The 25,483-nt window shown below is 44.2% G+C and overlaps 1 protein-coding gene and 1 pseudogene across 2 annotated transcripts in view; both read left to right on the top strand.

The window, feature by feature from the left end:
* The first annotated feature begins 682 nt into the window (after positions 1 to 682).
* The window catches only part of Mypn (myopalladin), an 86,745-nt gene continuing 61,944 nt past the window's right edge, over positions 683 to 25,483 (top strand). Inside the window, exons 1-2 of one of the 2 annotated variants that reach the window (XM_036168185.1) lie at positions 683 to 926; positions 12,907 to 13,812. In XM_036168185.1, the coding sequence (XP_036024078.1) occupies positions 12,908 to 13,812 (905 nt within the window). In that variant the 5' untranslated portion in view covers positions 683 to 926; position 12,907. Of the gene's footprint in view, positions 927 to 12,906; positions 13,813 to 25,483 lie in introns of those variants that run through there. The other variant, XM_036168186.1, reaches the window with a different exon arrangement.
* On the top strand, positions 15,729 to 15,926 carry LOC118570124 (annotated as a pseudogene).

Below are 25,483 nucleotides of genomic sequence, written 5' to 3'. Positions count from 1 at the left end.
TTCTTTTTCTTTTTTTTTTTTTTGTCTGTGCTTTGGAATTAGTTCCCTGTAGACCGAGAGTTTTAAAAAGCTCTTGGCTTCAAGTTATTTATTTCAGCTCTGTATTTCCTTCCCACAGACAGAGTTCCTCAGTATCTTAGTAGTAAAATAGGAGTAAGTTTTCCATTGATTAAAATGAAAAATACCAGACCAATGAGATGTCTCAGGAGGTAAAGGTGCCGCTGATAAGTGTGACAATCTGAATTTGATCCCTGTGTCCATATGGTGGAAGAAGACAGCGATCCTGAAAGCTGTCCCTTTATCTCCTCAGGCACACCGGGGCGCCCGTGTGCACCCACACACACGCATGCACCACACACACAAACTCACAGAGATAAATATGTCTATTTTTAAAATTAATAACAGTAAAAGTGACGAATTCTGGTACATTTTAAAGCAATGCCATTTTCTTTGACAGGTGGAGTGTGATACAGTTCATTTACTATTAATTCAAAATATCAATCAATTAAACACCTTGAGCTTCCAGCTGTAAATGAAATTCCATAGGTAGAAAAATACCACTAACCCCAGCTCCCGTAGGTGCTGTCCCGCAATGGAATCCCTTTGCTCAGTTTTCTCCTGTCCAATCAGGTGGAATGTTTCGCAGGCACATGGTTTAATACAGCTCAAAATAACTTGGGACCTGGGAGCCGACAAATGCTCTTGGCCGCGGTGGTGACAGGTTGCCCGGCTTCCAACAGCCATCTTCACCGAAACTAAGGTTAACTCGGCGTTCTCTATGGACGGCTACTCTCTCCTTCCAAGGGCGTGAAGAATTTCCTTTTCCTCCCGTGTTTTCGTCGAAAACTTCTCCTTGGATAATTGACATCTCAGAAGAAGCCTGCCCGGGTTGGACATTCTCATCTGGGTCACCTAAAAAAAGAAAGGTAATATTCAGATTCGGTCTGGGAAAAGTGTGTTCCGATCGTGGGCGGCTGACGGTGGGGAAAGGGGTATTTCAGGGAGCTCATTACTGTTCCTTAGAGTGAAAGCTAGGGTAACTTTCTAATTACGTATGATGAGATACACAATTAAATGGAAAATAAGGCTCTCTATTCCAAAGCTTTTGGAATGGGGGATGAAACTCTCGGAGATGGTGTCCTACTTGAGTCCGTTTGAGTTCTAAGGAAAAGTGCTTTGACAGAGGAAACCATGACAAATATTACTGACATCTGCATACTCTCGATCACACTAATGTTGTTTATATGTGTGCAATGCCTGTTTCCCTCTTAAAGGAAATCAAATCTAAAATAATGTGACTCCATGGTTGAAGACTTTCATTTAAAACTTTTTTTTTTATCTTGTAAAAGGATCTGCTTGCTATATTTAGTGTTGGGAGATCTGCTCCCTGGATTAATGTACACAACAGCTGCAGAAAGCCTGCTCAGGAACACCGCTCTCTCTCTCTCTCTCTCTCTCTCTCTCTCTCTCTCTCTCTCTCTCTCTCTCCTCTCTCTCTGTGTCTCTCTCTGTGTCTCTCTCTCTCTCTGTCTCTCTCTCTGTCTCTCAGATACTTGACAGTCACTGGCAAATGTTTGGCCCAGCACACTGGACTCTTAGGTCTTAGCAGCAATTAGATGCACATCTTGAATAATTTTAAAACAATACAAGCAAAGAGAAAAGGTAGATTACTCGGTGTCTCCAGTCAAAAGGAGTGAGTGATGTGAAGAAATGGTATCACCTTACCAACAAATTTTCATGTACTTAGTAAAGTTACTCTCATCACTCAATTTGAGAGAGATGAAATAGCTATGCACTTTTTTCTCTCTCAAATCATTAAGGTAATTTGGTCACTTTCATGTCAGTAATAATTTAATAATGAGAAAATGAACTTTATAGGTTATGAATTAAAATTTGTCATAACTTCACAATTTCTCCTTAATAACACTCTCAGATTCATTAAAAAAATCTAAAGTATTTTTTTCTAGGAAGTCAAGAATGTCTACACTTACAGATACTATCTCTGACATTCTATTTGATAACAAGCAAAATATTTAAAACCAGGGCCACCACAGGAAATCTGAGATGTGTGGAGATTACACTTTCAGAAATTGAGAGAGTAAGAAAACTATGAAACAAACAGTTGGACACTCTCCAAATTCTGGAATGTTGTCTATCTCCCCGCTGAGACTGTGTAGCTAATGAAAATTACAATTCTGTGGACCACCACCTCCTTCACCGCCTATAATTCACTGCAAAGGCTCCTCAGGTATTTCTGCTACAGCAGTAACAATACACACTCACTGGGACAGCGAGATGGTGTGATGGGTAAGGGACGTGCTGCCAACTGTTTGACCTGAGGTCCATCCCCAAGACCTGTCTCGTGTAAGGAGAGAACAGACTCCTAAAAGTTTTCCTCTGACCTCCACACCATGTGGTGGCACACACGCACAATATAATAATTATAACAACAGTGTTTTTAAAAGGTATCCACTCGGAACTGCAATTTAGGAGCACAATGAATTTAGAGGATTATTATACTATACAAGCCAGTTTTGGAATTCACTGAGATAGTTTTTACAAATTAAGTTTTGAAAAGAAATGACCCAGAAAGGTGTTTTGTTTTGTTTTGTTTTAAAAAGCCTTTTCCCTTTGCTTGGAGATTAAAAACTAATGAGGCACTACAGGCATGTTTTCATGAGTTTCTACGATTGCCCACAGGACGCTTTTAAAAATTTCTAGACTGTCACACATTTGCTTCAAGGAAACAATCTGCCTGTATGTATGTGTGCCACATGGTCAGAAGGTCAGAAGACAGCACTGGGACCCCTGGAACTGGAGCACTTGGGCTTAAACCTGGGTCCACTGCAAGAGCAACAAGGGCTCTTGATTTTTGTTTTTTGTTTTTTCTTGACACAGGTTTTCTCTGTGTAACAGCCCTGGCTGTCCTAGAACTCACTTGGTAGACCAGGCTGGCCTTGAACTCACAGAGATCCGCCTGGCTCTGCCTCCTGAGTGCTGGGGTTAAAGGCGTGCGTCACCATGCCTGGAGCAACAAGTGCTCTTAGCAGCTAGGCCAGCTTCTCGGTTCAAGGGCATATTTTGGATAGATACATATTTTTGGTGCCAGTGAATGTTAAGTGTGACTATACCTGTGGACACTAGAGAATTCCCAGAGCTCACACAGAATGAGTCACCTTGGCAAGCTCTGCACAGGCACAGGCGGCCTGGCTCATCGCCTTCCCCTGGAGCCTCACTGCACCCTCTCCTCAACAGAGCCCCCAGACCCCACTTCATCTAGGACGAGATCTTGAGACCGCAAACTCACCTGGGGCACTTACCTCCCAACCTTGGAAACACGTTGTACCACTTTAATTAGGGAACTTACCTGTTTTCAAAGTCTAACTTATCTGAGCTACAAAGAACTGATATAAATAGAGGTTGAAGAACGTAAGGGGGTCCTTTTTCTCCTTACTTTTCTTAATAAAAAAAAAAAAAGAAAAGAAAATTTCATCTTATAAGGATTGACAGAAATTTTACATTTGCGATTTTCTGTATCAGTGGTTCTTAACCTGTTGGTTATGGCTCCTTTGGGGGCCAAACGACCCTTTCACAGGAATCACCTAAGACCATCAGGAAGCACATTATGATTCAAGACACTAGCAAAATGACAGTTATGAAGTATATTTTATGGTTGGGGGTCACCACAATGTGAGGAACTGTATTGAAGGGTCGCAGAGTTAGGAGGGTTGAGGATCACTGCTCTATATACTCGCACTGTGCTTCAAACAGCTTCCATACCTGTCATTGGGACTACCATCAACCTCTCCACACTCTACATATCCTCTCTCTCTCTCTCTCTCTCTCTCTCTCTCTCTCTCTCTCTCTCTCTCCCCACCCCCATGCTGAGGCTAAAACTCAGCACTTTGTACATGCTAGGTAGATGGTTGTACCATGGAACTACTTCAGCCTGCAAACACCTTTTAATAGCAGCTCCCTTCCATTGTTCTTTTGACAGACCCCAGGATTTTCTGATTATCAATTATTCGCTGTGTGTCAGATCCAGTAGTAACTGGGCTCTGGCACCAGTAGCTCTCCCATTAATCCCTTTCAGTTTCTCATTGGTCCTCTTCTGTGTACAAAACATACACGCTGTACTGGAAAGCCAATCTCCCCCCCTTGAACATCAGTGAAATCTTTCTTTCCTACTTACTGGCCTTTATCAATTTTATGTAAGCACCGAGCGAATGGCCAGCCTGGCTTTGCCATATGTTCTCAAAGTCCTTTTCCTGTCAGACTCTGGCCTTCGGGGAGCGGTCTATGTTAGAGACTCTTACTAATTCTCCTGTGTGTGGTCTCAGCTTTGCCTCTGTCCCAACACATTCTTTTTCATCTTTAAACGAGCAAACAGCTTTTTAAAACCCAGGATCTTGCCGTGTAGCCCAGGCTGGTCTCAAACTCACAACCCTCCTCCCTCAGCCTTCTAGGTGCTGGGATTACATGTGTGTGCCTCTGGGTTCACCCCCAACGTAGTCTCTTACCGCGTCTGTTGTCTGGATTTATCTTTGTCTACTGTTTTTGTTCCTCCAGACTAGAAGTTCTTTAAAAGAATGAGTCACATTATTTCCCGACCTTTGGCCCTTTCCCATATCTCATGCCCACGTCTGCCTATACCAATGCGTTAAATTACCAATGCCATCCACATTACAAATAGACTAGAAATACCACAAAGGTCAAGATGATCAATGTAGTATCGAGGGACAGGCATTGTAATGGTGCACAAAGTACGTCTCACTTGCAGCCCAGTGTTTAAAAGGTGTTCCGTACACAGTTCTCCAAGCAAGGGTTTCTCCCAAAGAATTCATTTATGCTGGGTAATTCTGGGACATTCTATCTGTAATCTCAACACTCAGAAAGCTAAGGCGGGAGTATTGAGAGAGGCTAGACTGAGCTACATAGGGAAATTCTGTCTTAAGGAAAAAAAAAAAAAAAGTGGGGCCAGTGAGATGGTTTAATAGGTAAAGGTGTCTGCTGCCAAGCCTAATGGCCTGAGTTCAATTCCTGAGACCTACATGGTAGGAGAGTGCCGACTCCCACAACTTGCCCTCTGACCTCCACATATAAACAATGGTATACATATGCACGCACTCATGGTCTCTCTCCCTCAATGAAGAAAATGTAATTTTTTATTTTATTTTTGTTTATTTATTTATTTATTTATTTATTTATTTATTTATTTATTTGCTTTTTGAGACAGGGTTTCTCTGTGCAGCTTTGGAGCCTTTCCTAGATCTCACTCTGTCGCCCAAGCTGGCCTCGAACTCACAGAGATCCACCTGGCTCTGCCTCCCAAGTGCTGGGATCCAAGGCATGCGTCACCGCCGCCCGACAAAAATGTAATTTTGTAAAAAAGCAGCACTCAGGAGGTAGAGGCAGGAGGATGAGAATTTTCAAGGTTACTCTCAACTACAAGTCAAATTTGGGAGTAGCATGGGCCACAAGAGAACCTGTCACAAAGACACAAACAAAGCCCCAAAGAGAACACTGTCTTACTGTTCCCTAATGAAAACGTAATGACTAGGCCTAGTCATTACATATTGGCAGAACATAATTATCTTAAATGTGCACAACACTCTATTTTTAAAGCCTAGGCAGTAAGCATGGGGTGTGTGTGTGTGTGTGTGTGTGTGTGTGTGTGTGTGTGTGTGTGTGTGTGTGTGTGGCTGCAGTTGAAGGTAAGTTGCTGAAACATGACTAACTTTTCCTGTCCCAGCATCCTTCATCAGTACCTATTAAATTTTGGGCTGTTTTTGTGGCATCCTAGAAATTAGATTTGGGTTTTATGAGTTTGCTTTGTTTTTGTTGTGGTTTTATGAATGTGTTCCCCACACAGCAGTGAGTGTCCAGCAGTGTTTAAAGAGCTGTGTATAAAAGATGTTTCCTGTTTTACAGCTTTACTAAGGTTAATTATGGATGGTAGTAACATAGTGTTTTGCTCTTTATATATACATATATATATATACATGTATATATATTACAGTGATTAAGTCAAGCTAATTAATATACCTCACATACTTATACTTTGACATACACTGTTGTGTTGCTTGTAGTTACCATACTTGCACAGAGAATCTTCAGAACGTATCTCTTCTGTCTAGTTGAGATTCTGGTCTCTTGAGCAACCTCTCCTCACCTCCAACCTCTGTGGTTGTTTTGTTTTTTTTTTTCAATTAAATATATTATAATGATACTTGACATGTTTAGCATGTGCAAGGCTCCAAGTTTAGTCCCTAGCACCAAAAATAATAATAAAGTAATAAACAAGCATTAATATTTCATAGACAGAAAAATCTAGCACTTATGTTTAAATTTGAGTTGTTTGATGGTGGGCTTTGCCAGTTCTCTGGGCAATACCACAGTTTGTTTGCTTGTTTGTTTGTTTGTGTGATGCAGGAGATCCAACCCAGGGCCTGCCTCCTCTATAGGAGGCAAATGTGCTACCACTGAACTAAATCCCCAAAGTCCCAACATAAATGGTCACCTTACAAATGAAAGATCAATTTATAGTGTATGATCTTTCCAACAACAGGGTCATTTTAGAGCCCGAAGAAGGAGAGCACTAAGTTATAATGGGTCAAGAAATATGTCCCATGGGCTGGGGATAGAGCTTAGTAATAGACACTTGCCCAGCATGCCAGAAGTCCTGGGTTCAACCCCAAGCACCAGAGGGAGGAAGGAAGCAAGCAGAGTAGCATACACCTTTAATCTCAGCACTCCAGGATGAAGGTGGGTCTTTATGAGTTTGTGTCCACCCTGGTCTACATAGTAAATCCCAGGTCAGCTAGGATTACACCGTGAGACCCTGTGCCAATGGAGAAAGAGAGACAGAGACAGAGACCAGCAGAGAGAGAGCACTCAAGGCATTCGCATCTAGTTTTTGTTTGTTGTGTTTTGTTTTAAGCAAACAAGTTCTCAGTGTAGACTCTCCTCAGGAAAAGTCACAGGGGAAAGAAAACACAAAGAAATTCAGCTGAGTAACTTCTCTCTGTGCCACTCTGACTTAGGACGATAGCCAAGTCTATCCAGAGGACTGATGGGGGTGCTTCATTTCCAGCATGGTCCAGTTCACAAATACCACAATGTCCTCTCAAGAGCAATTACTACTCTTAGTTTGAAGGTGGCATAAAGCTACATTTCAATTTACAAGGGGCAAACATGAGACTATGGCCAAATGTTCCAGAACACCCCCAGATGAAATGTCTAAGAGAACACTCATGGTCTCCTTTCCCCAAACCTGGTTCTGCCAGCTACCCAGTTGCTCAGGTCATAAATACCCTGGTCTTTCTCTCATCTCTCATTCTCAACCTATGAGCAAATCGTTGGCCTCTGCTTTCAAAAGAGAGCTCAAATCCAACCATTCCTTACCACCTCCTGCTGCTTTCACTCACTGGCCCATACCCCTGTCACTTGCATAACACATCACAACTGATTCCTATTAATCTTCTCCATTCATAAGGTAAAAAAAAAATAAAAAATTGAAGTCCTTCCCATGTTCTGCAAGGCCTAATATGACCTGACCTTCTACTTTTTTCCTCCTCTTTCTTTCCTTTCTTTTTCTTGTTTTTATTTTTATTATTTATTTGTTTGTTTTTGAGACAGGGTCCTACTCTGTAGCTCAGGCTGTCCCGGAACTCACTATGTAGTCCAGACTGATCTGGGGACCTATGGCGATGCACCTGCCTCAGCCTTCCAAGCGCTGGGATTACAGGCATGTGCCACCACACCCAGTCTATGGCCTTGTACATTTCCAACCTCATGTCTTTCATTCTCTTTTTTCACTCATTGGGTATATAGGGTTTGACCCGACACACCAAACACACACACCAAACACGTATCCTTTTTGACCTTGACATCTCTTCCTTGGTAAAGAATAGTCTCCCCAGTTGGTCAGATTGCTGATGTCTCCAGAATAGATTTTCTTGTCCTTCCCAGCTAAAGTAACTCACCCTTCTTGACCACCCTCCCTCCTTTAGAGGGGACCACCACACCCTACTTAATTTTTTGTTCTTAGCATTGGTATCATCACCCCCGGGAAATCAGTTCGATAAAACCAGAAGCTCTGTCTTTTATTGGCCACTGAATCCTCAGTACCTTGAATGGCATCTGTCACATAGAAGATGCTCAACTAATACTTATTAGATGGTAGGGTTGTGACCAGTGTTAAAACACTTGCCTAATGTGTATGAAGCCCTTTTTTTTTCTTTCTTTCTTGCAGTATCATATAGTTTTTATTTTGACTATAAATTTTCTTTTCTTTCTTTTTTTTTCTTTTTTTCTTTTTTTGTTGTTGTGTTTTGAGACTGGGCTTCTCTGTAGCTTTGGAGTTGGACTAGCTCTGTAGACCAGGCTGGCCTCGAACTCACAGAGATCCACCTGCCTCTGCCTCCCGAGTGCTGGGATTACAGGCATGCGCCACCACCGCCTGGCAACTATAAGTTTTCATTTGTCATTTTATCTTTTTTACCTAACCCTGAAATTAAAAAAAAAAAAGTCATAGAGCTAATAGGAAGTTCTGGTGAACAAAATAATGCAGTGGATATTTGCTGACTGCCTTCTGCTCTTGGTCTGGGGAGAGAACATGGAACAATATAAGAGACACAGAAAAAAAGTAAACAGACAAATTCAACGTATTTCCTTAAGTGCTGCGTTTGGTGATAAGAACATGAGGTTTTCAGGCATGTTGGAGAGAGGGAAGGGGTTCCAGGATGGTGAAGGCTTGGCTAAGTAAGAATAAGTAATAAACTACACAGAATTTAGTCTAGTAAGAGAGTAAGGAGAGGTGGGAGCAGTGAGCGGTGCAATCAGAAAGAATACAGACAGTGTTTTGAAGTAAGGACAGCCCATTCCTGAGCCTCTGTCTCAGCAGAATGCAGACATCCTGGGTCAGTAGAGTCTAGAGGTCAATGTGCTACTCTTTCTCCATCATGAACGGCCGTGGATGTTACGTGACAGGAGTAACCACCATCTATTGATTGTGTACTAAATGCCAAGTGCCCAGACCATTTAACCATCACTTCAGCCTAGAGACGGCTACTGTTGTCTTCCCTCTTTTACAGCTTGAGAGGAAGGCTTCCAGGAGCTGGACTTTCTCAACTCAATACATCCAGGAAGCATTAGGTGTTGAGTGCCAAGCACTCATCTTGGAGCATAAAATATTAAACTGCTACATAAATTCTTTATTTTTGAATACTTGGAAGTTTTATTATCGAAATAGTTTTTATAACCATAGACATAAAAACAAGCACACATATCTCAGTTGGCACTCACATTTAAAAAAAAAAAAAAAAAAAAAAAAACACCCAAAAAACTAGAGAGAGAAATCAGTGACTATTCTTTTTTTCCACTTCCACCCGATATATAAACTTTCTGGAATGTTGTCAGCATTAATATTTGTGCTGTTTTAGGACGAAAAAGAAATGTCCATTTCTTTTTAAAATAATAATGCCAATGGCATCCTCACAGCCACAGGCCACGTGTGAAGGGCTTCCCTCACCTTCTGGAAGTTGTCGCTCCTACCTTCCGGAGAAAGAGATGGCGTGGAATTAAAGATAAGGAAGACAAACCCGGAGAAGTCACTCAATGTCTCAGTCGCCTGCTGAGAGATGAAGCCATCCTTTGAACTCAGCTCTCTCTGATTCTGAGGTCAATGCTTGCTTCTGTGTTGGCTCAAGATCTAAGCCAACGCAACACGCAGAGCTAAAGACAAAGTCACATCACGGCGTAGTAAACATCAGCAGCCCTCAGACATAGTAAACATCAGCAGCCCTCAGATGTAGTAAACATCAGCAGCCCTCAGACATAGTAAACATCAGCAGCCCTCAGACGGAAAAGCATCTTGCTTTCTGAGGCAGCGTTACTTTTCACCCCCACACTTCAGTGATTCAGAAACTCAAACTAAGCTGAAGAAGTAGTTGATAACAAAAGGGTTTATGATAACAATTGGTTTATGAATTACTGATGGTAGTCAGTAGATTAAGTAAGCTTTCAAATAGCATTTTTGAGCCTTATTTCATACATCTGTTCTTCCACAGAGTTCACGCACAAATGAAATTTTTCAGCTGAGATATTAGTTTTGCTTGCATGTGCTACTTTGCATATTATCATTCTACAAAATTTAAAACTATCCTGGTAAATGAGCATATCATAATTTGCTTATCTTATTGGACAGAGTTCCAACTTTCCTATTATCGTCCATACCGTAATGGCCATCTTTCTAGATTAAAGAGATGGTTTCACCCAACCCCCCTTGAATGTTAAAGTCATCACCTTTGAAGGCACAATAGACTTTACTGAAATAAGCAACTCCAGTCAGAACCATCCCAGGCTCTGCTGGCAAGGGTGTGAAAAACATTTCTCTGCCAGCCACCCTTTCCCAGCTATCTCTAATTGCCCTCTCAAGGTGACCGCCTTCTTTGCCAACTGAGAGGTTAGTTTGGGATAGCACTGCGGAAGTTTGGGAGCCAGGGAAGCTCCTAGGAAGCCTTCAGTGTGATGTAAGTGAGGGGCTGCTGTGTCAGGCAGAAGATGGCTGCCGGGTCAGGCAGAGGAGATGGACGGACTGAAACAGGCTTTGTCATGAATCTTAGAGACAACAGAGAGTGGGGGTAGTATTTTCTTCCCCATCTTCCCAGGACAAGGCCAATACCTAGTAGCAAAGAATGGCAAATCATCTTCATTCAGTCTCGGTATCTGAGGGTGGGTGGAGCTAAAGGGTGGGGTGCAAAGCAAGTCAAGGTCAATGGGAAGGTTCTAGGCATCCCTGAGCACCTGTTCAGGATAGGAGAGAATTAACAGCCTGGGAGTTACAAGTTTGCTACCCCTCTAGTAAAGGGCTGAATCAACACATGGGTCACATCACCAGCACGCATCACATTCTGCTATTGTCCTTTCTGTCTGTCTGTCTGTCTTTATTTTTAACTTTTTTTAGATTTTTAAATTTTACTCATATGAGTGCTTCGCCTGCGTGTACGTATGTGCCCACATGTATACCTGGTGCCTGTGGAAGTGGTGAGCATCCATGTGGGTGCTAGGGATCAAACTCGGGTCCTTTGAAAGAACAAGTGCTCCGGGCGGTGGTGGCGCACGCCTTTAGTCCCAGCACTCAGGAGGCAGAGCCAGGCAGATCTTTGTGAGTTCAAGGCCAGCCTGGTCTCCAAAGCGAGTTCCAGGAAAGGCACAAAACTACACAGAGAAACCCTGTCTCGAAAAACCAAAAAAAAAAAAAGAAAGAAAGAAAGAACGAAAGAAAGAAGGAAAGAAAAAGTGCTCTCTTAAGCATTGAGCCAACTCTCCAGCCCCATACTATTTCTTACAGTTTTAGAAATATTCATTTTTGCCTAGCGGTGGTGGCACACACCTTTAATCCCAGCACTCGGGAGGCAGAGCCAGGCGGATCTCTGTGAGTTCAACGCCAGCCTGGTCTACAGAGTGAGTTCCAGGACAGCCAGGGCTGTTACACACAGAAATGCTGTCTCCAATAATGAAACAAAATATTTATTTTCAAAAAGTGATATATTCATATATTCACAGTTTACAAACTAAGGTATGTGAAGTCCCCTGCCAAGTGCTACATTCAGCTACCTCTCATGTCTTCTCTTAACCAATGTTAATTTAAGATCCTCTTAAAAACCTAGACTTGGGGCTGGAGAGGTGGCCCAGTCGTTAAGAGCACACACTTAAGAGCTCTTGCAGAGGACCCAGGTTTATTCTCAGCACCCACATTGGGAGTTGACACCTCTGGTCTCATTGATCCCTGGCATTCGTGTATATACTTTGCACAGACTTACAGATGTTTTTTCATTTTAAATCTAAACAAACAAACAAAACACAAAGCCCCACAACTTAGACTCATCACGAAGGCCAGATTATCTTAGCTTTCAAGAACAGACTGAGCCCAGCACCAACACTAAATTTAAACAGCTTGACTCTAGTCCAACAACATAAACATGCTTTATTTTTCACAAGCCATATATATCTAGACTACATTTTTCAGTCAGTTAAAGGAGAATATGCTGTCAGTGTCTTTTATTTTTCTATAATTCTACTATCATCAAGTTAACAAAATTGGCAAGAATGAGGAAACGATGCAGAACGGATCTGTTTTGAATATGAAAACACACCATAACCGAAAAGACCATTGCAACAGTTAACAAAATCAGGCGTAGATGGGTTGAGATGGCTTGGTGGGTAAAGGTGCTTGCAGCCAAGCTCAAATGTGATCCCTAGAACTACATGGCGGAAGAAAGAACCTCCACGACACATGTATGCCTTACACAACAATGAATGAATGAATGAATGAATGAATAAATAAATAATAGATAAACATAATTTTATAAATTAGGCTTAGGGAAGCGTTCTCCCACGGAGTTCCACCCTCAGCCCCAACACTGTATAAAATCGCTATGGTCATCTCATAGCTTGTACAATTGAATTTAATGTAAAGTCCTGAAATAGTAATCCCTGGGTGTTTTTTCTTTGTTTGTTTGTTTGCTTGCTTGCTTGTTTTGGATTTTTGAGACAGGGTATCTCTATATAGCCCTGGTTATCCTGGAACTGACTATGTAGATCAGGCTGCCCCAGAACTCACAGAGGTAGATCCTGCATCTGCCTCCTAAGTGCTGGGATCCAGGGCATTTGCCACCATACCCGGCAGGATTTTATTTTTAATTTTAGAGAAACTTAATTGAGTTTCATTTCCTTTTTACAATGAGGAGTCATTGTTAAGTCTTTCGCTTTTATGAAAGTGCCGACATTAGGTGATTTAAGCATTTTTTACATAACTTACGTCAGCGCTATAGTAAATACAGGCTTGTTATTCCGTGGCAGTGATCTCAATTTTTTTTTCCTATGCCCATCACTTTATTACAGCATGCAAGACGACAGCATAGAAGCATCCACTTCCATCTCTCAGCTTCTGAGAGAAAGCTATCTGGCTGAAACCAGACATCGTGGGGACAATGAGCGAAGCCGAGCAGAGCCCTCCTCCTCCAACCCTTTCCACTTCGGCAGCTCTGCTGGGGCTGCAGAAGGAGGGGGCGCAGAGGACCTTCCGGATCTTTCCGCCTTCCTGAGCCAAGAAGAGTTAGACGAGAGTGTCAACCTGGCGAGGCTGGCCATCAACCACGACCCTCTGGAGAGAGTGGATGAAGCGCGAGCTCGGAATCGCCTGTCTGCTGACCAGACGAAGAAGCTTTCGCCCAAACCAAGCTTCGAACCTGCCTTCTGCCAGGACAGCCCCCGAGGTCCCGCCCGCGCTAAGGACAGTCCCCCGGAGACGAAGAGGCCACAGTACAGTTCTGAAACCCAGTCCAAGAAAGTATTCCTGAACAAGGCCGCCGATTTCATCGAAGAGCTGTCCTCCCTCTTCAAGGCTCACAGCTCCAAGAGGATCAGACCTCGGGCCTGCAAAACCCACAAGAGCAAAACGGAATCCCCAAACAAAGTCCCGCAGGAAAACAGCCCCGCTTTCTCAGATCTGACAGAGAGGCGAGAAAGAGCCTCGGTACCCATCCCCATCCCCGCAGACAGCAGGGACAACGAGCTGAACCACGCGATCGAGCAGCGGGAAGCCAAGAGGCGGGAAGCCGAGCTGGCTGCGGGCGAGGCTGCTGCTGGCGACAGCACCCCGGGGTCTTCGCCTTCGTCCCTGTACTACGAAGAACCTCTAGGGCAGCCTCCCCGCTTCACACAGAAGTTACGGAGCCGAGAAGTCCCGGAAGGAAGCCGAGTCCAGTTGGATTGCATAGTGGTAGGAATTCCACCGCCCCAAGTAAGGTAAAAACAGCCAGCGAGGGGTGTTTAGCAATGCTATCTGTCTGCCGTGATGGTTGTTCCAGAAAATCCCATACCTCCTTTGAGTAAAGGAGCTAGGATGAAAGGCAGGAAGCTAACGTTAGCTCTGTAAGTGATTCAAATTGTTCTTATGGCTGTGGTTGTCGTTGGCTTGGTGCTGGAAGAGTGTACTTGCTCAGCATGTGTGAGGGCCGGAGTTCAGCCCCTCACCCCTGCTTTGCAATAAATAAAACTTCTTGGGCTGGCAGAATGCTTGTCTAGCTAGCACGCTGGAAGTCCCAGATTCCCTCAACACCACAGAAAACCACATGTGGTGGCACAAGCCTGTGGTCCAGCAGTCAGGAGGGAGAGGCGAAAAGGATCTGGAGTTTAAGGGCATCTTTGACTACATTATAGAGTTCAAGACCGTCTGGGCTACATAAAACCCTATCTCAACTTTTTTTTTTTTTTTCCCTTCTAAAAGCCATATATTTGGGGGCTGGAGAGACGGCTCAGTGGTTAAGAGCATTGGCTGCTCTTCCAGAGGTCCTGGGTTCAAAAGCCACATATTTTTAAGATTTTTAAAAAATGTATGTATATGCATATGTGTGTGGATGCTGATGGAAGTCAGGTTGGAGTTCTAGGCCAATCTCAGTTACATGGTGAGTTCAGGGCCAGCTTGGACCACATGTGACCTTGTCTCAAATAATTAAAACAAATGGGGAGGAGATTAGTAATATAGCTTTTAAGATAGAATAACTCGGCTGGAGAGATGGCTCAGAGGTTAAGAGCACCGACTGCTCTTCCAGAGGTCCTGAGCTCAATTCCCAGCACCCACATGGTGGCTCACAACCACCTATAATGAGATCTCGCACCCTCTCCTGTGTACATAATAAATAAATATTAAAATGCTTTTTTAAAAAAGATAGAATAACACGGTGGGTAAGGTCAGTTTTTAAAAATTCATTCCATGTATATAAAGCACTATTCTCCCTAATTCCCAAGTCTTTCCCTAATATGTCTAATGAGTAGAGGGGATGTTCGTTGTATGTGTGTGCATGCATGTGAGTGTGCATCAGCCAGCCCTGGCATTTCCGGGAGTTCTCTGCCTTCAGCTCCCATCTCACCAACAGAGAGCCCTGGAAGAACAGACAGACACTACCACATCTGGCTTTTACAAATTTAGACTCCCATGTTTGGAAGTCAAGCTCTCTACCACTGTGCCATCTCCCCAGCCCGGAAGACACTCATCTTTGCTGTGCCTGGTCAGCCATTCTAGGCACACAAGGCAAAAGCTTCAGGGCTTATATCCACCACACAGGGCAGTATGTCCTAACATTAGTTTATACTTTTAGATATTCCCATCTCTGTTTGTGGTCCCATGGAACCTGGAACCAACCTTAGCTTCCCAGGTGACATTTGTTCCCTCTCTTATTACCACATGGTAATGTGCCAACAGTGCCACTAAAATAGATTGGTTTTGTGGAGAATTACTAGTATTCAGAGACCTGTAAGTGTTACTATGCTTCCCTAATCACCTAATCACTGCTAGAATATGACATCATTACCACGTGTACTTTGTTTTCTGTAAGTCAACAGTATTTCATCTTTTTCTTTCATAATATTCATACTATAAAGCAATCATATTAATATGAACATTTGTATTTTATATATGCATACTAATTGAAGGCATTCTGGCCCAAAGACGTACTCATATATCAAATTTTGCTTTCAAGGGTAACATAAAGCATATCCAATATTACTTTCACAGTGATGTAGACGGTTTACTATCAGGTTACCCGACTGACCTTCAAAGCAGGGTCTGGAGGGTTTTGAGTCTTGAGCATCAAGCATCACTTCTGACCCATGCTAGTCACTAAGGAATGTTGAGTGAATCAATGAATAAATAGTGGGTGGGGAAGACTATACTTTCAGGGACATTCTCCTAGTTAGTGACTGGAGAAGTCCCTTGGAGTGTGAAGAGTATGGAGAACCCTGAGGAGAGCGTGCAGAGTGAAGCTGGTTCCTAATGTAGCTTCATTGCACTTGGCATGAGCAATTGATCTTGGTTCTCCTCATTTGGGAGAGTAGAAGGCAGAGGACACCATCTGAGTGCTAAAAACAAACAAACCAATAAAACCAGAAAAGCAAGAGATTTGCCTCACATTTAAATCATGAGTTAGACATTGGCCAAAGATACTGCGGACAATGGTGTTCAACCTTCTCCTTTAACTGTAACTAATGACACACTGCCTGGCCTCTGGTCAGTAAAGCTTGTGAGGTGTCATTCCAGAAGCATGACACATGTCCCTCCATGGCTTCTGGTCAGTCTAAGTAGGCTGTGAGCCCTTAGATTACAGAACACACACACACACACACACACACACACACACACACACACACACACACCTCTCAGAGAGGTCCAGTCCAACAGACTGGTTTCTTAAGAAAAAGGAGTCATTCTTCCCTTTGCTCAGTGGTGACAGCCTCCCTCGGCTATAAGAACCAATTCAGTACACACCACCCCAAAAAATCACCCAGGATTATTAATTACCCCTTCCCCAATCAATGTAATCCAGTAGCCACCCAAAACTGGTTAATCAGCCAGGCAAAAATGTACAGATCTATACATTTCCAAGCTAGAGAGGTGGCTCAGTGGATTACAGTGCAGACATGAGGGCCAGAGTTCAGCTCTCCAGAACCCACGTGAATGCAGGATTTGCAGATGTACTGATTAACTAGACTAGACGGAATGGGCAAGCTCCATGTTCAGAACAGACCTTGCCTCAGTAAATAAAGTGGAGCACAATAGAGGAAGACATCTGATGTGACTTCAACCTCCCCCGACCCCATGCATGGACATGAACCCACACATGTGAACACGCATACCCTCGTGCTCACACACAAAACATGTATGCGCACACAAAGTGAGAGTCGTGTATGTGGCTTCTATGAAGTGATACTCATTTTACCTGGGACGAATGTCTCTCCTGATAGAGTTCATGTCTATACCAACAATTGTTCTGAGGCCAGGAGACCTGTGGGAATTCTTTACATTCATTTCTGAATGAACTTGTACTGAATTTCCAGACTGCAATTGTGTGAAGAGAACTATAATTTTCCTGGTCGGCTACCAGGAGCTAGTTTGAAATGGACTTACTCATTATTCAACCAACACCTAGTGAGTCACTACAGCTGTTCCCCAGGAGTTCAAAGCAGGGAGCTATAGGAGGTTAGCAACCTTGTTTTAAAACCACATCTAAACCATTCTCAGAGGGCAACTCATAATCGAGTACAGAAATCAGACATGTAATCAGAACGCTGCAGTATCATATAATGAGGGATATACAAGGAGCAGGGCTGGGGACGCCTTAGTTTGGTCCCCAGCCCCACATGAAACCAGACGAGGTGACACACGCCTATAATCAGTACTTGGAAGGTAGAAGGGTCAGAAGTTCAAGGTCATCCTTAGCTACATAGCAAGTTTGAGGCTAGACTAGGCTCCATGAGATTACCTTAAAAAAATGCAGTTGTAGCTCAAAAGAGACATCAGGTCGGGCGGTGGTGGCGCTCGCCTTTAATCCCAGCAGAGGCAGGCAGATCTCTGTGAGTTCGAGGCCAGCCTGGGCTACAGAGTGAGTTCCAGGAAAGGCGCAAAACTACACAGAGAAACCCTGTCTCGAAAAACAAGAAAAGGGACATCAGTATGCCTGCCTGGAATGCAGGATAAAGCAAGCATTGGACCCTGGAGTGGGAGTGGGGGTAGAAAAAGCAAGTGAAAAAGCCCAGAGGCAACTGCAAAGGATGAAGCCTGACCTGCCAAGGAGGCCTGTTCACAGGCTACAGATGTGGGCATTGTAATATTTTTATCTGACGGGGAGGAGACTGACCTACCCAGAAAGGAGAACGGAGCCAGATGATTCTGAAGGACTTGTAAAGCAAAGTCCAGAACACACTGGAAACCGTCTAAGGTTGTGTGTGCAAGGTGAAAGGGGCCATTCGGGAGGATGATTCCGGAAGGCTGGGTTAGATCAGGAAAGGGCGGAAGGCCGAGTCTTCTGGGGAAGCCGTGGAAGGTGTCCCAGGCACCAGACACTCCAGGGGTGGTGGGTGCATGCCAGGAGAAGGAGAAGAGAGGGTGTCAGAGACCAGTGTTGAGAGGCAGCTGAACCCCGTGACTGACGAGATGGAAGGCATGACTTCAGAAACTACTCCATTTGAAAAGCCTGGGCAATACCGTGCTGGGGAGGCAGCAAGCTGCTCCTGGGGGTTCCCTGGTGGATAGTAGGGTGCTTACACTCCAGTAAATGGCTCCATACCCATGTGCATAAAGGCAGCACAGGTGGACTCGGGGAGAGGTAAAAAGAGGTCATGAAGTCGGGAGGGAGGTAAGGCAGAGAAGGAGGTCTGGACGGGGTCTGAAGGGAAATGGGAGGCCTTAGATGACCAAAACACACTGAAAGAAAATATAAAAAAATAAATAAATAAACTGGAAGAGAGAGAGAGAGAGAGAGAGAGAGAGAGAGAGAGAGAGAGAGAGAGAGAGAGAAACTAAGGAATGATACCTGATGTCAACCTCTGGCTTCCACAAGCATGTATATGTATACCTGCATACACACACACACACACACACACACACACACTAAATTCTTCCACAAGTTTGAAGCTGGGTACCTATAAAACAAAACAAAAGTCACCATGGGCCAGGACTGGCCAAGTGGAAGAAACAGCGGGTTTGTAGAGGATGTCGATGAGCTGTGAGTCTGAGGGGCTGAAAAGGGCCTGTCCTCAGTCAGAAATGCAGACAGAGTCAGGCCCGTGGTGTTGAACTCCTGCCCCAGCACCCCAGAGGATGGGGAGTTCATGGTCATCCTTAGCTACACATGAGTTGAAGAAAACCCGAGACCCTGTCTCAAAGGAATTAGAACATCCAAAGAGTTAGCCTGGACACTGGCAAAAGTCTGCCTCAGCGCCCCTGTGCCTTATATAAAAGCTAAGTTGATCTAACCTAAAAGGACGGAGGGAGTGATGTGTTTCCCTAGTGTTATAAAGGGACTGGTCACACAGTGACAGAATCCAGGACTAGAATGGAAAACAGTCTCCAACTTTCCCCCAACAGCAACTCCCCCAGAAAAAAATTCCCCTAAATCCACTCCCCTCTCTCTGTCTCTGTCTGTCTGTCTGTCTGTCTGTCTGTCTCTCTCTCTCTCTCTCTCTCACACACACACACACACTTTTAAGATAAAATCAGTAAGGTTAGGCTTAAAGAAGTTGAGCAGAGAGCTCCTGAAACCTGCTTGTGGCAGCCCTAAAGTTCCTGGAACATCTCAAAGGGTCCAGCAACACAGATTTCTGATCCATAGGGTTCTTCATCATAGTTCGGGCGGTGGTGGCGCATGCCTTTAATCCCAGCACTCGGGAGGCAGAGGCAGGCGGATCTCTGTGAGTTCAAGGCCAACCTGGGCTACAAAGTGAGTTCCAGGAAAGGCGCAAAGCTAAACAGAGAAACCCTGTCTCAAAAACAAACAAACAAACAAACAAACAAAACTAACAAAAACAAAAGCAAAAAAAACCATTAATTTTACTTTGGGTTGGGGATTTAGCTCAGTGATAGAGCGCTTGCCTAGCAAGCACAAGGCCCTGGGTTCGATCCTCAGCTCAAAAGTAAAAAAATAAAATAAAATAAAATAAAAATAATGAGTTCCAGGGTAGCCTAAGACTTTGTCTCAAAAAAAGGTAAAATAATAAGTCATTTCAGCTTATAAAATAGGAGTATCATGGTCAGAAAGAAAACAGTGTGCTGGGCGGCTGTCTCCAGGCTCCCGTGTATAATCGGCATTTTACCCACGTTCTTGTGACTTCAGCTTAGCAAGCTGAAAACACATCTGTGCTTATTTTTCTTGGTTTCCAAGTTAATGGTGCTGAGATCTCTCAGCAGAATCAAGATCCTATCTCGCCAAAATTAGCATTTCTGGAAAGCCTGTTAAGTTTGGGCAGAGTCTCATTTGGGGTCTTAGAAAATGGCACCCATTGGTGCAGTAGCTGTGGATGGACAAGTCTGCAGGAATTCATGGCAGGTGGCCCTGATGCCTTCCTGTGTCCCGACTCCAGATTCGTTGCCCAGGAATGTACAGCTGGGTCCTTCCGTGTCTGCTTGTACAGACTTCAAAGGCCGTACATGTTTACTTCTTTATAGCTATCAGTACCTGCTGTGGTTGTTAGGTTTCCTTATTGCGCTATTCCTGGACATTGCTTAAAAGTAGCATGCCCCCAGGTGTTGGTGGTGGCGTGGCGGCACACGCCTTTAATCCCAGCACTCGGGAGGCAGAGGCAGGCGGATCTCTGTGAGTTCAAGGCCAGCCTGGTCAACAGAGCGAGTTCCAGGACAGTTAGGGCTACACAGAGAAACCCTGTCTTGGAGAAAAAAACAAAAACAAAAAAAAAAAAACTGGACAAACTGACGGAGCCAAAACATGAAGGGTGAGAGTTAGATGGTTTTGAAGAAAGAGAGGACAGCTTCGAGTAGCTTCTACGGCAGGCAGAGTGGCTCGCTGGACCAGCAGCATGAGCATCTCCAGGACTGAACAGGCAGGCAACTTCATAGGCTATCTATACCCAGGAGCCCCTGAGTCAGGGTCTTCAGATGAGGCCAGATGCTGTATTCTAACAAGCTGCTGGTAACTTGTTCATAATTGATGACGTCTAGCAATGTGTGAGTGTCTACTTTGTCTACAATTTAAAAAGAAAAAAAAAAGTTAGGGGTCAGCAAGATGGCTCGGCAGGTGAAGGTGCTTGCACGCACGCATGTTCATCATAAGTCTGTCATGTAAAAATTTTAGATGACTGTGCTAGGTAGCAGTGGTGCACGTCTTTAATCCCAGCACTCATGAGGCAGAGCCAGGCAGATCTCTGTGAGTTCGGAGGTCAGCCTGGGCTACAGAGCGAGATCCAGGACAGGCACCACAACTAGATAAATGCAATGAGACTGTCAATAGTCTTTTGCTCCGTGACTTTGCTTCCTTAAGTATCTATAACTATTGACTCATTTCCATTGCTGTGCAGTATGTTATCACGTGGCTAGATTGTCATGTTACCCGTGTACATCTGGTTTGCTTCAGTGTTTTTTTTTACCCCACACGAATAATGGTATATACTTCTAATACATTCCATGAATGAGTTTTACAGGTTAGGTTAGTGTGAGTAGAGATGGAACTGTAGGCATTGGATGTATAACTGCAACTTCATAACAGAAGCAAATTGTTTTCCCAAAGAATTGTCCTGGTTTATGTTCTCACCAAAATAATGTAAGGATTTTGGTTATTCTGCATCCTTGCCGATATCGACGCTACCAGTTTAACCATTATAATGGGTATGAAGTGCTGTCTCACATTATTTAGTTGTTTCATTTTTAACTTTATTGATTTATTTACTTTGCGTGTTCCTATGCCATGGTGTGAATATGGCGGTCAGAGGATTAACTTTCAGGGGTCAGTTCTCTCCTCCCACCATGTGGGTTCCTGGGACAGAGTTCAGGCCTTCAGACTTGTCGGCAAACAGTTTTACTCCGGAGCCATCATGCTGGACCTAGGTGTTCTTATTTTTCTATGGAATTGCTTAGCCTTTTCTTTTTTGTACGATTTTTAAAGTAGTCTGGACATTAGCTGAGCTTGGCGGAGCAGGCCTGTCCTCCCAGCTACTTGGGAGGGTGAAGCCGAAAGACCACAAATTTCAGATCCCCCTGAGCTACAGAGTAGTTTCAGGTCAGTCTGGGGCTCTGTTGTTAAACCCTGTCTCAGAAAAAGAAGGCTTTAATGTCAAAGACGCCGTGTATTTTTCCATTTCCTTAGGTATCCTTTAACGAATTGGTTTGGTTTGGTTTGGACTTTAGATTTTCTGAAACAGGGTTTTGCAGTTCCCGCTGGCCTGGAACTCCAGGCTGACCTTCTCTTGAGTTCCCAGTCTCTTGAGTGCAAGGATTAAGGAGAGAATGTGTTACTGAGAATGGAATCTAAGCGTATGCAAGGCAGTCAGGCTCTCCACTGAGCTGCCTCTCAGACCCGTGACGTTATCTCGGTAAAGATTTCAAATCATTTCTGTAGGTCTTACCAAATCTTTGGTAACCTTTATTCACAGGTCTTTCTTTCTTTCTTTCTTTCTTTCTTTCTTTCTTTTTTTTTTTTTTTACATAGGGTTTTTCTGTGTAACAGTCCTGGCTGTCCTGGAACTCACTCTGTAGACCAGGCTGTCCTGGAACTCACTCTGTAGACCAGGCTGACCTCGAACTCATTGAGATCCTCCTGCCCCTGCCTCCCAAGTGCTGGGATGAAAAGGCACGTGCCCCCGCCGCCCGGCTGAGTTTCATTTTTTTTAATGCAACTATAAATGGCATCATTAAAAAAATGGCATGTTGTATTTGTCATGTGTAGAAATACAATTGACTTTCACAGCCTTGCTGAATTCACAGTGTTCTCATTTGGGAGACTTTCTGCATTCCCCCACTGCTGACTGATGAAAGCTGAGCTACGGTTTTGTTCACATGGTCTTTCTTTCTGCCTCTGTCCTGCCGTTTCTTGATTATCTGTCCGTCAGAATGGTGACCATTATGTAGAAATCCTGTTTAGAAGACAGATGCCAGTTTTGTGAGTCTTGACGTGTATGTGTGTGTGTGTGTGTGTGTGTGTGTGTGTGTGTGTGATCTCTTTAAGATAAATAACGCAACCTCCTGAATATACAGTAATGAGGCCTTGGAAGGGTCTCGAGGAAACCTGAAGCTTCACTGACATATTAGGCAGAACCCTGACTGGCAAGGAAACAATGTATCCAAATCATAGGAAAGACGGCCTAGGTACTAGGGTCTCTTCTGGGCATGCTCCAGACTCAGAGGGGAAAGACCCAGTGACAAGGAGAGGACTCAGGCAGTCAGCGTGATTAACCTGGGACTACATTTAGAGCAGCTGTGTGGGTCAGGGCTTCCCACTTTCTCCGCTTGGGCTGAGCACCAAGCGCAGCCCTGAATACAGGAGCCAAGGCAGAGTGTTCTGGAGGGACCTGGCCACAGTGGCCCAGATAGCTAACAATAGCCCGGAGGATTGAGGCACTTCTGGTACACAGTGTCTGCCTAGCTGAAATCTCAACGGGCTTTCCCCAGCAATCACCAGAAACCATTGTCTCCTGTAAGCAGAGCCGAGAGTCCAGAGCAGGCCAAGGTTTCAAACAACTCAGGAAAATCAACTTGGAGATTGGCTCCCCTTGGGAGCAAACAGAACAGTTCATTCTAGAAGTTGTAACCTAGAAGGGTCGAGGGACAGTTTGTTTAGTAAAATGTTTGTTGCGTGAATCTGAGGGCTTGAGTATGCTGTGGTCCCAGGGCTGGGAAGATGGAACAAAGTGACCTCTGGTGCATGCTAGCCAACCACACCACCCACATCAAGTCTGTGAGCTCCAGGCCAATGGGAAACTCTGTCCTGAATAAACAAACAAACAAACAAACAAACAAACAAATAAATAAATATGTAGGCAGAGAGGAACTGAGGGAGACACCTACTGTTTGACCTCTGGCCTCCACCTGTGCAAGCACAGAAGCTTGCATACACTCTCTCCTCACCCCATCCCACCCCAAAAAAATCATAGTGGACAAACAAAGGAATAAGCTATATTTTTAAACATGTGACACAGGAAGAGTCCAGTACAGCAAATTGATGAAAGTAAAACCTGAAAATCTGTCTGTTTGTTCTTTCCATAACAATTACTGTGTATCAGGAAATGTTTCAGGGACATGGGAGTCCTTTAAGGAAAGGGACGTACTCTGAAATACCATATTCTGTGAAGGGGAACAGATAATCAATGATAACGTTAATAAATAAGCAAACTGTGTAGTGATTTTAGACACAAAAGCAAGGGACTGAAGAAAAAATTTCTAGAAAGAAGCAGTTAAAGTTTGGGGCAGGCGAGCCCTCACACAGGAATTTAGTCTTTAAAACATATTATTTTAGGGGATGGAATTCAGCTGGTAGAGCGTTGCCTGGTAGGCACAAAGCCCTGGCTCGGATCCCCAGCAGTAGATAAATTCAAAAGGGGGAGGCAGGAGGGATGAACACAAGGTCATCCTCAGCTCCGTAGGGAGTTAGAGGCCAGCCTGGGATATACGAAACCCTGTCTCAAAAAAATAAAAAATACTGGGAGCCAGCTATGGTGAGCAGGATCATAATCCCAGCACTGGGGAGGAGAAGACGGAGAACCCAAGGTCAGCCCAGGCTCAGGAATTGCGTTCCTCCTCTTTATTCAGTCTCTCAAGTGGGAAGGGGTGTGCTCAGTGTCTTCAAAGGATACATCAGCTTAATGTGATATATTGTGCTTCTCTTGCGTTACCACCTATCGCCCACCTCGAAGAATTCACACAGAATTCTTTTCTTTTCTTTCTTGCTTCTTTTTTCAAGACAGGGTTTCTCTGTGTAGCCCTGGCTGTCCTGGAAGTCACTATATAGACCAGTCCCTTCTCAAACTCAGCTCTGACTATCTCTGCCCCTTGAACTGCTGGGATTAAAGTTGCACGCCCCCACACCCAGCTAAACTGACACATTTTAAATAACCTTAAAGCTTGGTCTTTCCTCCCACAGACACACCCCTTTCCCCATGAGTGGAAGCCCGGCAGTCAGTGGACAAGGGAGACTTAAACTTGCTAATTCAGGAGTAAACAGTAACCGTTGAAACCACCAAGTTGTGTCACAAATCCAGTACAAGGCTGGGAAGATGGCTTAGTCAGCAAGGTGCTCATCACGCACAAACCTGAGAACCTGAGTTCCTCTTCTCGAGTCTACATTAAAAACGCCAGGCATGGTGGGGCTTTGTAATCCCAGTGCTGAGATGGTGGGGAGACATGGTTGTCCCCGAGACTCACTGACCGGCCAGTCTGATCTAATTGGTGAACTCCAGGTCAGTGAGAAACCCTGTCTCAAAGGAGGTGGATAACATCCCCGGAGGTGATACCCAAGGGGTTGGGTTGCCCTCCGATTTTCACACATAGGCATGCATGCAAACTCACATACACATAGAGTTTTAAAGGGAAAACATAGCGCACGCCTTTAATCCCAGCACTTGGGAGGAGGCAGAGGCAGGCAGATCTCTGTGAGTTCGAGGCCAGCCTGGGCTACAGAGTGAATTCCAGGACAGGCTCCAAAGCTACATAGAGAAACCCTGTCTCGAAAAACCTAAAAAGAGAAGGGGTGGTGGTGGTGGTGGTGGAGAACATAAGCTGTTTTAAAATACAACATAGCTTCTAGACCTTGATAGCTCTTGTGGTTTTCACATCCAACTAAGGAAAGAGACGTTAAACACATACACCTTCAAATAAATATGGAACTGTACATCGTCTGCAGGTGCTAGGAAGGAAAAGGAGCAGGCTGACAAAATAACAGAAGGAGAGATGAGGACTTTGGAAGGACTGGGGCAAGGTTAAAAGAGGACTCTGAGCAATCGCTCCCATAACGCGCGCTGTGACTGGTGAGTCAGACCAGCACATTCAAATTATACTTAGAACTTGTTAACGTGCTAAAATGACAAGTCACAATATTTACCCAAGGCATGCTTGAGCTGCACCAGTAATCTAACAGAAGAATGGTAATTGGTAATGATAGGCAGCCAAGAGACAGAGAGAGACAGAGAGACAGAGAGACAG

The sequence above is a fragment of the Onychomys torridus genome, chromosome 18 (assembly GCF_903995425.1).
Source record: "Onychomys torridus chromosome 18, mOncTor1.1, whole genome shotgun sequence".
Lineage (NCBI taxonomy): Eukaryota > Metazoa > Chordata > Mammalia > Rodentia > Cricetidae > Onychomys > Onychomys torridus.
Note: the sequence above shows the minus strand (reverse complement) of the source record. Positions and strands in the feature narration are given on the sequence as shown.